General features: G+C 45.9%; 1 protein-coding gene across 1 annotated transcript; it reads right to left on the reverse strand.

Moving 5' to 3' along the window:
* Positions 1-5,197: 5,197 nt before the first annotated feature.
* On the reverse strand, positions 5,198-15,554 carry C3H19orf53 (chromosome 3 C19orf53 homolog). Its single transcript, XM_075855498.1, has 3 exons — positions 15,391-15,554; positions 7,234-7,289; positions 5,198-5,464 (listed from the first exon to the last, which is right to left on the reverse strand). Exons 1-3 carry the CDS (start codon positions 15,467-15,469, stop codon positions 5,318-5,320), a joined length of 282 nt encoding a protein of 93 aa, XP_075711613.1. The 5' UTR covers positions 15,470-15,554; the 3' UTR covers positions 5,198-5,317.
* Positions 15,555-16,803: the final 1,249 nt, after the last annotated feature.

Here is a 16,803-nt window from a genome sequence, read left to right on the forward strand (position 1 = left end):
GCTACCTAGCTCACTGGCCCGTGTTCTCTTAGCATGGATGGCTTCCCGGAGGTTTGGGCAAAGGCGTACCATGCTACTGCCACACCGGCGGAGAAGAGGTAGGATGTGGGTTCACCCAATAGTGGCCCAACGCACCTCAAAAGGCCATTTTCATACCCTGTATGTTGACCTCCGTCGTCACCCAGATACATTTTGCTCCTTTTTCCGCCTGTCTGTGCCCGCCTTTGATATGCTGCTTGAGCTGGTTCGCCCAGGAATAACCTATTAGGACACCAACATGCGGCGCTGTATTTCCCCAGAGGAGCGTCTCCTTGTCACCTTGCGGTATGTGCGGTTTCTTAATCCAGGTTACACGATGGTTTATGTGCTTCATGTCCTACCTAACATGTTGGCTTTGTTGTTTGTGTTCCTGATTTCATGTAGATTTTTGGCGACAGGCAATAGCTACCATTCCCTTCATTTCGAATTCCTTCTTGGAGTGTCCACTATTTCCGGCATTGTCCCAGCAACCTGTGTGGTCCTGTGGCTGAGATTGAAGAGCAGCGTGATGCCTCAGCCTACGGCCCAACACTGGCTTCGAATAGCCCAGCAGTTTGAAACCGACACCCAATTTCCCCACGGTATTGGTGCACTCAATGGGAAGAACATCCGTGTCCAGAAACCCCCCCCACTCTGGGTCTCAATACTTCAACTACAAGCAGTTTTTTTTCCATAGTCTTGCTGGCCTTGTCGGACTGTAATTTCTGCTTTACCATCGTCGACATCGGGTCCTATGGAAGCTCTGCGGATGCCCGCATATTTCGTTCGTCCAGCGTCTAATGTCTAACCAACTTGATGTTCCCGAGCCTAACATCCTCCCTGGCACCAGCGGTCCACCCGTTCCTTATGTTATGGTTGCAGATGAAGGTTTTGCCCTCAGCAGACAAGTCATGCGTCCATATGCGCGGAGGGCCTTGGATAACCGTAGGCGCATTTTCAATAACCGGCTAGGCAGAGCACGGAAAGTTGTGGAATGCGCCTTTGGCATCATGTGCAGCAAGTGGAGGGTCCTGATGACAGCAATGCAAATGTCGCCGGCCAATGTGACATTTGTGATCAAAGCCTGTGTTGTGCTGCACAGCCTTACCTACATCCATGATGCCGCTCATGATGGGGAATATATGTTAACAACTGCACCCACCACCACCATCGCCCAGCCTGGTCGGCCACCGACATCTGGCCTGCGAGTGCGGCAGCAATTTGCGGAGTATTTTGACAGCCAGCCTGGAGATGTACCCTGGCAGAACGTAGCCATTTGAGGTGTGGTGAAGTTAGAATTCTTTCGTAGAACGTCTGTTTATCCCTCTAGTCCTTTTTTGTTTGGGGGGGGGGGTAGGGTTAGGGACTCGCAAAACTTGAGGCCCCTTGACGTGGGTTGCGATCTTATACCTCGGGAGGGGTTTGGAATTCCCTTTTTTTAAGCCACCAATTCCTTGACATAACATCCTCTTGTGTAGCCAAAGGATTTCCTGCCCTATGTCAGCGCCCCTTTCTGCATGAGTGAAGCTAGGTATGGGCAACCAATAACTATAATAATACCTCAGTTCCTGGTATTCCAAACCCCTTCCGATCAACGAAGACCTCAACAATGTGGTGGAGAAATGTCATACCGTCCAAACCTCTTACGCCATGGCACCTCATAGCGGTAGAGGATATCGAAATCGGTGAAACATAGTGGGAACACATACCCCAACAAAATTTTGCACCAACATGATGCATTTGACATAGTAACCAGGAATGATTACAAGGCTGTCATGGCTTTCGGACATTTGGCCTTAATCTGTAGGGGCGCGTGAGCAAGCCCGTGTATACTATGATATGCATGGGGCGGCGATGTGTATGCGGACATATCAGCAGCACTATGCTGTCCCCGGGCCTGATGAGGATGTTCCTGAGCAGCATAGTGGTGCTGATACTGTGGCTGGTACCCGTGAGGCTGGATGGGAGCCTGAAAGCTTGGGGCAGGTAGGGAGGGAAGTGACGGACAGGGCCAGCCATCGGCCCAGGGGAGAGGTGTCTTGGCACTGGAGCATATTGCGGCATCTGCGATATGGCAGGGGCAGGTTGTGAGGGTCCTGGCAAATGGACCCCCGCGGAGGGCATAACGACACTGCTCTATAGCAGTGAAGCACCGCCCTGGACTAAGCGGGGGTGTAGCACTGTCGAGGAGCGACAGCATGTTCGAATGTAGCCGCGCCAGCCTATGCTCTGGTACCCGGCGCATTAAAGGTGCCATGATGCGACAAAAGAAATCGCAGTTGTCCTCATCAGCTGCATGCCGCAGGTACTCCAGAACACGCGCGTCCACCTGTGGGCGGGTTCACAGGGCGTCTGCGGCGGGGTGCTGCATGTGTAGGTGGCACTTGGTCCGGTGGGCCCGCTTCTGGCGCTGAGGCGACTGGGACAGGCTCCTCTCTGGTGGGGTCCGGGGTTAGGGTGACCAGGGGAGCGGCGGCTGCAGACGCCTGGGACGACTCGGCCCGTGCCTCCTCTTCCGACGCCTCCAGATTGTCGCTAGTTCTAGAATATAGGGGAGACGTCAGTTGAGGAACACATTTTACTGTTCCAAAACAAAGCATCTTTGCCGTATATGACATTTTTGCTAGGCCACGTTTGCTAAAAGGGCCAACCACGAGTACTTACGGTCGCATGTCCATTATTTCCCGCAAGAACAGCAGCTTCTCATAATATAGCGGCGCTTTCTGGCACCACCTTCTCCGCTGCGGCCGCTGGAACCATATTCTCGCCGGAACTGGTCCCTGATACTTCTCCACCGTCTCTTTACATCCTCCACTGTATAAATAATAAAGAACACATCATTCAAGCAACACACAAGATGTTACTGCGCACACAGGCACTGCATAGAAACGACAGTACGACACCTACACACAACAGACATTACTTTCAGCTACTAAAGATGCCACTGAACTGAAATGTTGCCCATGAGAGGCATTGTTTCCACAGGCACACAATAGTCAATATGGATGGCATTATACACGTATATCTATACACACATATATACACTCACCAATGCGTTGGTGGTCGCGGCCCAATCCTGCTCGAACAGCGCCTCGGCAACATGCTCCCATGCAACCTCCTTGAGCGTGCGGTCATGGTATGACTGCGCACGGGTGTTCCATACCTCCGGGCGCTCCTGAACTAAAGCGATCAGCTTAGCCACATCCATGTGGCGTGGCGTGGCTGCAAGCTGATTGTGGTGCAGGAGTATACGGTGTGGCCTCTTTTTTAAAACCTGGTCTCTCAGCTACTTCCTGCTTTTCTGCTGTTTTGGACTAGTTAGGTCAAACTCATTAGCATAGAGACGTGTCCTGCGTGAAAAACGCGCGTTCCACGCAGGTGCCTCCGTATGACATGCGTGATTTTCACACACCCATTGACTTCAATGGGTGCGTGATGCGCGAAATACGCAGATATTGAGCTAGTCGCGCTTTTAACGCAGCGAACAAACGCTGCGCAAAAACAACGGATTGTCTGTACTGCCCCATTGACTTCTATTGGGCTGTACGTGGCGCGCGAAAACAACGCGCCCTGCACGGACGCAAATCATGCTCGTGTGAATCCGCCCTTAGAGAGAAATATGCTTGAATGGAGCAGTGAGAGGGGGGGGGGGGGAACAGGGGTTTCGGGACCACCGTTCTCACAATTGGTGGGTGTTCCAGCGATCAGTCGCACATAGTCACCATTCACGCACCTGTCAAGACGTTAAATGGGACGTTCACCATAAATGATTCGGACAGGTCATATCGATATCAGAAGGCAATCAGTGCGGGTCCATAGGCTCGGCCCTGCACGGATCTCTCCAATTAAAGTGTTCAGATATAAATCATCCCCCTGCCGCTTCCACGGTCTGTGTAACACTCCTTTAAATTTAAAGTCGCTGCGAAGTGCTGTTTTGTTTTTTTTTTAACCGTATTTACACGGGGAGATTGATATTCCATCAATAATATCAGAGCAGGGGAGGGGGTGTCCAGGTGTCGGCCATTTTGCAGGCCTAAATCTGTATTCTTGAGGCGTTCAGTCAATTAAGACGTATTCACAAGAGGCCGTGAAATTATTTCAAAAGCTGAATAAATTTGGCTGTTATTTTTTTCAATTCGGCATGTAGCGATTGACACTCCCTCCCTCCGTGCTGTGATTTACCATATGTCAGGCATGGCGGGAGACAATACAGAGAGGAGGTTATGGAGAACATGCCATTATTCCTGATGACAATGGAATGATATGGTGTACGCTTCTTCATGTAGAGGGGATCAGTATTTTTATCCACAATTACGGATCCGTAATTGCGGTTAACAATTACGGTCATGCGCATGAGACCTAACATGGGAGATGTTAATTAAAATTAAAGACATGTACAATCTACACCGTAGGGGTTAATTTTGAACTCACAGCCTCCCCTTATGACCCCAGCCTCATTATCAATGTCTGACTATATAAGCATAGGACTTGAGATGATTTTTATATACCTGACAAAGCCCTTGCTGCAAGGTCGAAACGCGTTGCAATCAATAGAAAATAAAGGACTTTTATACAATAAACTTTTTTTTTTCCCCCTGTGAATTAGAAGCTTTCTCCACTCACAAAACAAAACTTTATTGATAATTGTGAACACAGAAATGTCTAAAAAAAGCGTCTATTGTTTCAATTTCTACTGAAAAGGCCTCGTGTATGAAAGTTATCAGCAGTGGCCTGGTTGTCCATAGCCACCAATCCGAATGCAGCTTTCTTTTTCTAACCTGCACTGGAAAAATGAAACGTGGACACTGATTGGTTGCTGTAGGAAACAAAGTCCCATGTTCTCTACGGCAGTTTCCACACAGCATTGAGGTCTATAGCGACCCATATAATGTCCGCCGACAATTCCTGCAACGACAATTCCACAACAGATAATTATACTCGACCGCCGACACACATCGCCACAGAGCTCCAGTTAATACAGTCAGCCATTTTTCCCCATGTATAACAACCATACTGTGTCTCTGGTCACAGGGTGACGCCAGGAAATCATCGTCGCTCCTGCCACAACACTAGGGCACTATTATACTTATTTTTTTCTCGGATTACTTCTACAAAGGGTTTTTGTTCCTAAGAGCTTGCAATTTATTCATAGTTATTTGTAATTCAGCAGATGGAAACGTTAAAAAGGGCAACATAAATTTATTTTTTTTAAAACTCCAACAAATAACATATGTACAAGAGCGAGGAGGATGAACGCGGCGCCGTAGTGATCTCAGGCCGTCTCCGGGTGTTTAGTAGTTCATGCCTTACTTCCTCCAGCGGGGGCACCCTTCTCTTGTTTGTCTGGTTTTGGGGCCTTTAGAAGGGCGAGTTTCTTAGGCATGTTGGCAGCGGCTTTCATGGTGACGTCATGCTCAATTTTATTTCGGATCTGAACTTCCAGGTTCTGGAGAAGGAATGAATATCCATAAGGGTGTATTACGTTGAAAACTAATTCGATTTTGCAGTGCAGCTTTCAGCCTTTCTGCAAAACCGCACTGTGTGAATACACCATAAGAGTCCTGGGACACCCGTCCATCAGGAGAACAGGAGTCTCCTCTAGCTTTCTTGGCTCCCTCCATAACTTCCATCATAGACTTGTATGAAGAGAGCCACGTGGCCACCTCTCCATTCAATCTGCAGCTAGAAGCAGCCATCTTGGTTGTCACAGCGAGAGTCAGGGGACCCCCAGCTATCAAACACTTATAGTATATTCTATGTATATGCCATCAATGTCTAAAATGTGACTACCCCTTTAATGAGGAGTCTTCAGGGGACCCCCAAAATCAGTCAACCCATCAAAAAAAAGAGCCAACTAAACGTTCAACAAATTTCTGACATGTCATAGTGATTTGTTTGGTGGGGGGGTCCAAGCACTGGGACCGCCACCAATAGCGGCAGAAGCGCTCATGTGAGCGCTGAGCAGCTTCGTTTCTGTTCGGCATTTTACTGAAAGCCGATGTAGCGATGTACGGGCCTATAGACTTTCGATTGAGCCCGTACTCCGCTACATTGATTTCTGGAAAAATACAAAAGAAAGAAGCGGCTCAGCACACACACGAGCGCTTCTGCTGCTTCGTTTTAGCGATTGGTGGGGGACTCGGTGCTTGGACCCGCACCAATTAAAACCTCTATAGAATTATCTATATACACAGTAAGGCCGGATTCACACGAGCGTGTTTGGTCCGTGATATACGGTCCGTACGTCGGCCGCATTTCCCGGACCGAACACACTGCAGGGAGCCGGGCTCCTAGCATCATAGTGATCTATGACGCTAGGTGTCGCTGCCTCGCTGCAGGAAAACGGTCCCGTACTGTAATCATGTTTCCAATACGGGACAGTAGTTCCGTGGAGAGGCAGGGACTCCTAGCGTCATACATAACTATGATGTTAGGAGCCCGGCTCCCTGCAGTGTGTTCGGTCCAGGAAATGCGGACCGAACACTCGTGTGAATACGGCCTAATCGTGTTAGTCAGGCACCGGATGGTCCAGAAATCTTGATAATCCAGCATATGACAGAGGTAATCCCATGCTAGATTAACAGGAATTAACCAGAAAATATCACCCATAATATAAAATTTCTGATCCCATTTTCTTAAATCCCTGGGTTGTGCCGTTCCCTTGTTATTCCTCCTATAAAATTTATGGAAAGAAAAAGGACAACTTCATGTTACTAGTTGGGGATATGTCCCCACACAGTCTGACACTGGTCCAATCAGTGCTGATAAATGTGTAGGGACACATCCCCCAGTTGTCAATTTGATTTATACATTTCTAAGAGGAATAACAGAGGAACATCACAACGCAGAGTTCTACGAAAACATGCTCCAGAATTGTTATATTACGGGGAATGCAAGGATTTCCTAAAACAGCAATGTCAGGAGAGAAGACAGGTCCTCTTTAAGGAGCCCATTCATTTTTTCAGTGACGGTGTTCAGCATCAGAGGCAACGACTTGGTGGGTGACACCCATAGATTTCCACGGCCTTGTGAAAGTAGAAGAACTTGCGGCACCTACTCACACCTGCCAGGGAATCGGGATCCAGCACCGGATTGTGAGAAAGCTGGGTGAGGTTTCCTGAGGGAGTAATGGTAGCGCTCACCCATCTCTCTCTGATTGACAGGAGGAGGACTCTAAGGACCAGCATGAGTTTCGGCCATAACTGGACCACTCACCTTCCTCAGTTTCTGCTGGTGAATAATTCGAGATTTCTTGGGTGCGATGACTCGTGCTGCAGAAGACATTTTTAATAATTAACTTCTTGATAATAACACTTCAAACGTCTCCATCTGAAAACAAGAAGAAGAGGCGGCACATGGCCCCGAAGCCATCACACAGAGGGGCTCACGTTACTGACCATTTTTAATTTGCCGACCGTTGCAGCCAGATCTGGGCTGTATATTACTACGGCGGTTATCCGTAAAACTGGGCCGTACAATGCAATTCAGAGCGGAAAAGGGTTAAAGGCGCCACCCAGAACGGTATATATACTCCTCTGTAGTATTACATTCTCCTCCTCCTCCTCCGTAGTATTACATTCTCCTCCTCCCCCTCTGTAGTATTATATTCTCCTCTGTAGTATCACATTCTCCTCCTCCTCCTCCTCTGTAGTATTACATTCTCCTCCTCCTCTGTAGTATTACATTCTCCTCCTCCTCTGTAGTATCACATTCTCCTCCTCCTCCTCTGTAGTATCACATTCTCCTCCTCCTCTGTAGTATTACATTCTCCTCCTCCTCTGTAGTATCACATTCTCCTCCTCCTCTGTAGTATCACATTCTCCTCCTCCTCCTCTGTAGTATTATATTCTCCTCCTCCTCCTCTGTAGTATTACATGCTCCTCCTCCTCCTCTGTAGTATTACATTCTCCTCCTCCTCTGTAGCATTACATTCTCCTCCTCCTCTGTAGTATTACATTCTGCTCCTCCTCCTCCCCCTCTGTAGCATTACATTCTCCTCCTCCTCTGTAGCATTATATTCTCCTCCTCCTCTGTAGTATTACATTCTCCTCCTCCTCTGTAGTATTACATTCTCCTCCTCCTCTGTAGTATCACATTCTCCTCCTCCTCCTCTGTAGTATTACATTCTCCTCCTCCTCCTCCTCTGTAGTATTACATTCTCCTCCTCCTCCTCCTCCTCTGTAGTATTACATTCTCCTCCTCCTTCACAGTATTATATTCTCCTCCTCCTCCTCCTCTGTAGTATTACATTCTCCTCCTCCTTCTCCTCCTCTGTAGTATTATATTCTCCTCCTCTGTAGTATTATATTCTCCTCCTCTGTAGTATTATATTCTCCTCCTCTGTAGTATTACATTCTCCTCCTCCCCCTCTGTAGTATTATATTCTCCTTCTCTGTAGTATTATATTCTCCTCCTCCTCCTCTGTAGTATTATATCCTCCTTCTCCTCTGTAGTATTATATTCTCCTTCTCCTCCTCTGTAGTATTATATTCTCCTCCTCTGTAGTATTACATTCTCCTCCTCCTCCTCTGTAGTATTATATTCTCCTTCTCTGTAGTATTATATTCTCCTCCTCCTCCTCTGTAGTATTATATCCTCCTCCTCCTCTGTAGTATTATATCCTCCTCCTCCTCTGTAGTATTATATCCTCCTTCTCCTCCTCTGTAGTATTATATTCTCCTCCTCCTCCTCTGTAGTATTATATCCTCCTTCTCCTCTGTAGTATTACATTCTCCTCCTCTGTAGTATTACATTCTCCTCCTCCTCCTCTGTAGTATTACATTCTCCTCCTCCTCCTCTGTAGTATTATATCCTCTTCCTCCTCTGTAGTATTCTATCCTCCTCCTCCTCTGTAGTATTATATCCTCCTCCTCCTCTGTAGTATTACATTCTCCTCCTCCTTCACAGTATTATATTCTCCTCCTCCTCCTCTGTAGTATTATATTCTCATCCTCCTCCTCTGTAGTATTACATTCTCCTCCTCCTCCTCCTCCTCTGTAGTATTACATTCTCCTCCTCCTCCTCTGTAGTATTACATTCTCCTCCTCCTCCTCTGTAGTATTACATTCTCCTCCTCCTCCTCTGTAGTATTACATTCTCCTCCTCCTCCTCTGTAGTATTACATTCTCCTCCTCCTCCTCTGTAGTATTACATTCTCCTCCTCCTCCTCTGTAGTATTACATTCTCCTCCTCCTCCTCTGTAGTATCACATTCTCCTCCTCCTCCTCTGTAGTATTACATTCTCCTCCTCCTCTGTAGTATTACATTCTCCTCCTCCTCTGTAGTATTACATTCTCCTCCTCCTCTGTAGTATCACATTCTCCTCCTCCTCTGTAGTATCACATTCTCCTCCTCCTCTGTAGTATCACATTCTCCTCCTCCTCCTCTGTAGTATCACATTCTCCTCCTCCTCCTCTGTAGTATCACATTCTCCTCCTCCTCCTCTGTAGTATCACATTCTCCTCCTCCTCCTCTGTAGTATCACATTCTCCTCCTCCTCCTCCTCTGTAGTATCACATTCTCCTCCTCCTCCTCCTCTGTAGTATCACATTCTCCTCCTCCTCCTCTGTAGTATCACATTCTCCTCCTCCTCCTCTGTAGTATCACATTCTCCTCCTCTGTAGTATCACATTCTCCTCCTCCTCCGTAGTATTATATTCTGTTCATTCTCTGTAGTATTACATTCTCCTCCTCCTCTGTAGTATTATATTCTTCTCCTCCTCAGTATTATATTATTATTATTCTCCTTCTCCTCCTCTGTAGTATTATATTCCCCCCCTTCTCTGCAGTAAAATAATATATATATATATATATATATATATATATATATTACTACAGAGGAGGGGGAGGATATAATACTACAGAGAAGGGGGAGGATATAATACTACAAAGGAGGAGGAGGAGGAGGATAATAATAATATAATACTACAGAGGAGGAGGAGAATATAATACTACAGAGGAGGAGGAGAATGTAATACTACAGAGGAGAATATAATACTACAGAGGGGGAGGAGGATATAATACTACAGAGGGGATGGATATAATACTACAGAGGAGGAGGAGAATATAATACTACAGAGGAGGAGGAGAATATAATACTACAGAGGAGGGGGAGAATATAATACTACAGAGGAGAAGGAGAATATAATACTACAGAGGAGGAGGAGGAGGAGGAGAATATAATACTACAGAGGAGGAGGAGGAGAATATAATACTACAGAGAAGGAACAGAATATAATACTACAGAGGAGGAGGAGGAGAATGTAATACTACAGAGGAGGAGGAGAATGAGGAGAATATAATACTACAGAGGAGGAGGAGAATATAATACTACAGAGGAGGAGGAGGAGAATATAATACTACAGAGGAGGGGGAGGATATAATACTACAGAGGAGGAGGAGGAGGAGAATAATAATAATATAATACTACAGAGGAGGAGGAAGGGGAGAATGTAATACTACAGAGGAGGAGGATAATATAATACTACAGAGGGGGAGGAAGAGGAGAATGTAATACTACAGAGGAGGAGGAGAATATAATACTACAGAGGAGGAGGAGGAGGAGGAGGAGGAGGAGAATATAATACTACAGAGGAGGAGGAGGAGGAGAATATAATACTACAGAGGAGGAGGAGGAGGAGGAGGAGGAGGAGGAGGAGGAGAATATAATACTACAGAGGAGGAGGAGGAGGAGGAGGAGGAGGAGGAGAATATAACACTACAGAGGAGGAGAAGAATATAACACTACAGAGGAGGAGGAGGAGAATATAATACTACAGAGGAGGAGGAGGAGAATATAATACTACAGAGGAGGAGGAGGAGGAGAATATAATACTACAGAGGAGGAGGAGGAGAATATAATACTACAGGAGGAGGAGGAGGAGGAGAATATAATACTACAGAGGAGGATAATATAATACTACAGAGGGGGAGGAGGAGGAGAATGTAATACTACAGAGGAGGAGGAGGAGAATATAATACTACAGAGGAGGAGAATATAATACTACAGAGGAGGAGAATATAATACTACAGAGGGGGGAGGAGGATATAATACTACAGAGGGGGGAGGAGGATATAATACTACAGAGGGGGAGGGTATAATACTACAGAGGGGGAGGGTATAATACTACAGAGGGGGAGGATATAATACTACAGAGGGGGAGGATATAATACTACAGAGGGGGAGGATATAATACTACAGAGGGGGAGGATATAATACTACAGAGGGGGAGGGTATAATACTACAGAGGGGGAGGGTATAATACTACAGAGGGGGAGGGTATAATACTACAGAGGGGGAGGGTATAATACTACAGAGGGGGGAGGAGGATATAATACTACAGAGGGGGGAGGAGGATATAATACTACAGAGGGGGGAGGAGGATATAATACTACAGAGGGGGGAGGAGGATATAATACTACAGAGGGGGGAGGAGGATATAATACTACAGAGGGGGGAGGAGGATATAATACTACAGAGGGGGAGGGTATAATACTACAGAGGGGGAGGGTATAATACTACAGAGGGGGAGGGTATAATACTACAGAGGGGGAGGGTATAATACTACAGAGGGGGAGGGTATAATACTACAGAGGGGGAGGATATAATACTAAAGAGGGGGAGGGTATAATACTACAGAGGGGGAGGGTATAATACTACAGAGGGGGAGGGTATAATACTACAGAGGGGGAGGGTATAATACTACAGAGGGGGAGGGTATAATACTACAGAGGGGGAGGGTATAATACTACAGAGGGGGAGGATATAATACTACAGAGGGGGAGGATATAATACTACAGAGGGGGAGGATATAATACTACAGAGGGGGAGGATATAATACTACAGAGGGGGAGGATATAATACTACAGAGGGGGAGGATATAATACTACAGAGGGGGAGGATATAATACTACAGAGGGGGAGAATATAATACTACAGAGGGGGAGGATATAATACTACAGAGGGGGAGGATATAATACTACAGAGGGGGAGGATATAATACTACAGAGGGGGAGGATATAATACTACAGAGGGGGAGGATATAATACTACAGAGGGGGAGAATATAATACTACAGAGGGGGAGGATATAATACTACAGAGGGGGAGGATATAATACTACAGAGGGGGAGGATATAATACTACAGAGGGGGAGGATATAATACTACAGAGGGGGAGGATATAATACTACAGAGGGGAAGAATATAATACTACAGAGGGGAAGGATATAATACTACAGAGGGGGAGGATATAATACTACAGAGGGGGAGGATATAATACTACAGAGGGGGAGGATATAATACTACAGAGGGGGAGGATATAATACTACAGAGGGGGAGGATATAATACTACAGAGGGGGAGGATATAATACTACAGAGGGGGAGGATATAATACTACAGAGGGGGAGGATATAATACTACAGAGGGGGAGGATATAATACTACAGAGGAATGTGGGGAGGCTGGAGGTTTTGGCAGAGAAACGACAAATGAAGTTTAATGTGGATAAATGTAAGGTTATGCACTTGGGCCGAGGAAACACATTTACAATTATGCATTAGATGGTAAAACACTGAGTAAAACTACAGCTGAAAAAGATTTGGGGATATTGGTGGACAGCACATTTACCTTTAGCAACCAGTGCCAGGCAGCTGCTGCCAAGGCAAATAAAATCATGGGATGCATCAAAAGAGACTCATGACAAGCACATGGTTTTGCCTCTATACAAATCACTGGTCAGACCACACCTGGAGTATTGCGTACAATTTTTGTCACCTCTGTATAAGAACTGAACATGGCTGAACTAGAACGGGTGCAAAGAGGGGCAACCAAGGTAATTAAGGAAATGGGTGGATTGCAGGACCAAGAAAGGTTATCAAACTTGGGGCTACTCAATTTAGAAAAAAAAAAGAAGCCTTAGGGGCGATGTAATTACAATGTACAAATATATAGACAGTACAGAGATCTTCCTAATTATCTTTTCACACCGAGGCCTGTAACCAGGACAACGGGGCATCCTCTACATCTAGGGGAGAAAAGGTTTCACCATAATCACAGACGGGGATTCTTTACTGTAAGAGCGGTGGGACTCTCTGCCACAGGATGTAGTTCTAATAGGGCCTTGATGCCTTTCTTGAAAAATATTACAAGTTATGAATACCAGATTCTGGAGATGGGACGTTGATCCCGGGATTTATTCTGATTGACTTACTCGGAGTCCAGGAGGAATTTTTCCCCTAATATTGGGCCATTGGCATCCACATCATGGGGGCTTTGTCTTCCTCTGGGTCAACACATTAGGATTTTAGGTTGGACTTGATGGACCGGTGTCTCTTTTCACCCTTATCAACTATATAACTTTATATGTAATAGGACAGGGGGGGGGGGATCTAGGTTGTGACAACCCTTTTAATAAATGTGCCCATACCTTTAGGCCGGGTTCCCACATAGGGTAGGAACACACAGATTTTAAATGCTGCAGAATTTCTGCACAGAATTCCGTTGCGGAATTTCCGCAGCATTTACTCTATGGGTAGAAACACACACAGCGTATACAGGGCAGATACGCTGTGTCAAGCTGCGCAGCGTATCCCCCCCCCCCCCCCTGAACATCGCAGGGAATGCGGTCCGGAAAATCACACCACATTGTGGAGCGCTTTTCCGACTGAATTTCCGGCCTCCTGGGATAATGTTTCAGGCCATTTGACCTCTGCAGCCTGTGATTGGCTGCAACAGTCACATGGGATGAAACGTTATCCCAGGAGGCCGGACTGGAGAAGAAGCAGGGAACTCTGGGTAAGTATAACTTTATTATTTTTCTTACATTTTACAAATGTCGCAACACACACCACTTTGTTGCGGGTTTAAGCTCCCCATTGAATTCAATGGGGAAAACACGCAACGGAAGAGCTGCGACCCTGCAGCATACATGGACATGCTGCGGCTGAAGAAACTGCACCCCAGGTTAAATTATGTGCGTTTTTTTCCGGCGGCTTTTTTTTCCGCAGTGTGGGGACGAGATTATTTGAAATCTCACCCACGCTGCTGCTTCTGTAATACGCTGCGGAAATTCAGCAATCAGGTGCGGAAAAGCCTCAGTGTTTACGCCGTGTCCGTACCTTTACGCTGCAAAAATCGCAACTACGGAAAACAAAAAAAATCATACCCAGAACGCTCTCCTTCCTCCTGCAGTCCGGCCTCCTGGGATGACGCTTCATTCCATGTGACCGCTGCAGCGTCACATGACCTGTAACGTCATCGTAGGAGGCCGGACTACGTGCAGAGAAGAGGGAGGGGTAAGTAGCGACTTTTTTTTTTTTTAGCGCTGCTTGCACAATGTGGTGCAATATTTCGGACGGAACGCACTGCGGGTTCCAGGTCGGATACGCAGCATTATTTTGAAGGAGCGTATCAGACCAGTGGGAACCCGGCCCTACCACAACTACTTTTATACAACGTGCTGTACTGTATATGGTCACGTGACCTACCCCAATTATAGAGGCAGTGGACATTGCGCCCGTCAGCCATCTTGCTTCCTGTGTGTCTATTACAAGGTATTTGTGTAATATTTCAAACTAAGGCTAAGTTCACACTGAGTTTTTTGACGCGGAAAACGCGCCAAAAACGGCCCGAAAATGCCTCCCGTTGATTTCAATGGGATGCAGGGGGGGGGGGCGCGGTTTTCTCTCGCGAGTGGTAAAACCGCCTCGCGGGAGAAAGAAGCGATATGCACTATCTTCGGGCGTTTCCGCCTCTGACCTCCCATTGACTTCAATGGGAGGCAGAGAAAGCGTATTTCGCTGTGTTTTATGCCCGCAGCGCTCAATGGCCGCGGGCAAAAAACGCTGCGAAAATCGGCGTGCAGGGAGAGGAAAATCAGCCTCAAACTTCCAAACGGAATTTTGAGGCGGAAATTCCACCTGCAAAATACTCCGTGTGAATATAGCCTAAGGGGGTTTCCACTTATGTAAATAAAGCTTAACCATCATATAATGAAAAGGGCTGCAACTTACTAATATATTTTGTGTTTCAATTTCTAATTCACACGATCTCTGCTTGCTGTCAGCAAATGGGAACATTCCTGTTTACCTCAGAAGGATGAAAATCTGTACACATCCATACTTTTCACAGCCGATGGTTTGGTACAATGGTGTCCGGTCTAGGCAATCCACTGTGATCTAATCGGCCTGAACCACAGAAAATTTACCTGCACTGATACATTGTAACAGATTGCACATGTGTGAGGACTCAGGCCCGACAGCTTATTGAAAATGTAACTTCTAGTAGGGACTGCTGAATGTCCATTAACCAATCAGCTTACAGTGTGGACAGCAGGGCATGCTGGAAGATGTAGTCCTAACCCGTCCTCGTACTCACCTCCCTTCCTCATCACCGCAGGCTTCTTGGCCGCATTCTTCTTGGGTTTCGCCTTTAGCTTCCGCGCCCCCTGAGCCATGACAAGAGACAAACAGCGGCCGCAGGTCCACACTCAGGTCTGCTACACGGAGAACCTCGGGTTAAAGGACCTTTCATGATGTCATGACCATGTGATCAGTCAGTGGGCGGAGTCTGAGCACGTGCGCTTCCCTATGCGTTGGAAAGAATCCATGTAGCAGTGCTGTGTATGCAATGTATATATATATATATATATATATATATATATATATATATATATACAGTAGAGCTATATCTGTGTGATAAGGATGTAGCAGTGCGGTGTATGCAATGTATATGTACAGTAGAGCTATATCTGTGTGATAAGGATGTAGCAGTGCTGTGTATGCAATGTATATGTACAGTAGAGCTATATCTGTGTGATAAGGATGTAGCAGAGCTGTGTATGTAATGTATATGTACAGTAGAGCTATATCTGTGTGATAAGGATGCAGCAGAGCTGTGTATGTAATAAATATGCACAGCGGAGCTATATGTGTGTGATATGGATGTAGCAGAGTTGTGTATGTTATACAAATGTACAGTAGAGCAGAGCTATTATATGTGTGTGATATTCATGTAGTAGAGCTGTGTGTGTAATATATACAAAAGAGCTATATGTATGTGACATGATGTAGAGCTGTGTATGTAATATATGTACAGCAGAGCTATATATACACATGTAACGTGCATGCAGCAGAGCTGTGTATGTAATATATGTACAGCAGAGCTATATACACACATGTAACGTGCATGCAGCAGAGCTATATATACACATGTAACGTGCATGCAGCAGAGCTGTGTATGTAATATGTGTACAGCAGAGCTATATATACACACATGTAACGTGCATGCAGCAGAGCTGTGTATGTAATATATGTACAGCAGAGCTATATATACACATGTAACGTGCATGCAGCAGAGCTGTGTATGTATTATATGTACAGCAGAGCTATATATACACACATGTAACGTGCATGCAGCAGAGCTGTGTATGTAATATATGTACAGCAGAGCTATATATACACATGTAACGTGTATGAAGCAGAGCCGTGTATGTAATATATGTACAGCAGAGCTATATATACACATGTAACGTGCATGCAGCAGAGCTGTGTATGTAATATGTACAGCAGAGCTATATATACACATGTAACGTGTATGAAGCAGAGCTTGTTAATCAGCACAGAATATTAGACCTATTTTAGTAATATAATACATACATTTTATCCCTGCATAGACCACCACAGATAATTCTATTAACCCCTCCACTCAATATAGGGTATAAACCTCTTACCGCACTCGATCTCCCTGATGTGTGACATTATGATCCATCCTTTGGTTGCTGCAGTTTAC

The sequence above is a fragment of the Rhinoderma darwinii genome, chromosome 3 (assembly GCF_050947455.1).
Source record: "Rhinoderma darwinii isolate aRhiDar2 chromosome 3, aRhiDar2.hap1, whole genome shotgun sequence".
In the NCBI taxonomy this organism is placed as follows: domain Eukaryota; kingdom Metazoa; phylum Chordata; class Amphibia; order Anura; family Rhinodermatidae; genus Rhinoderma; species Rhinoderma darwinii.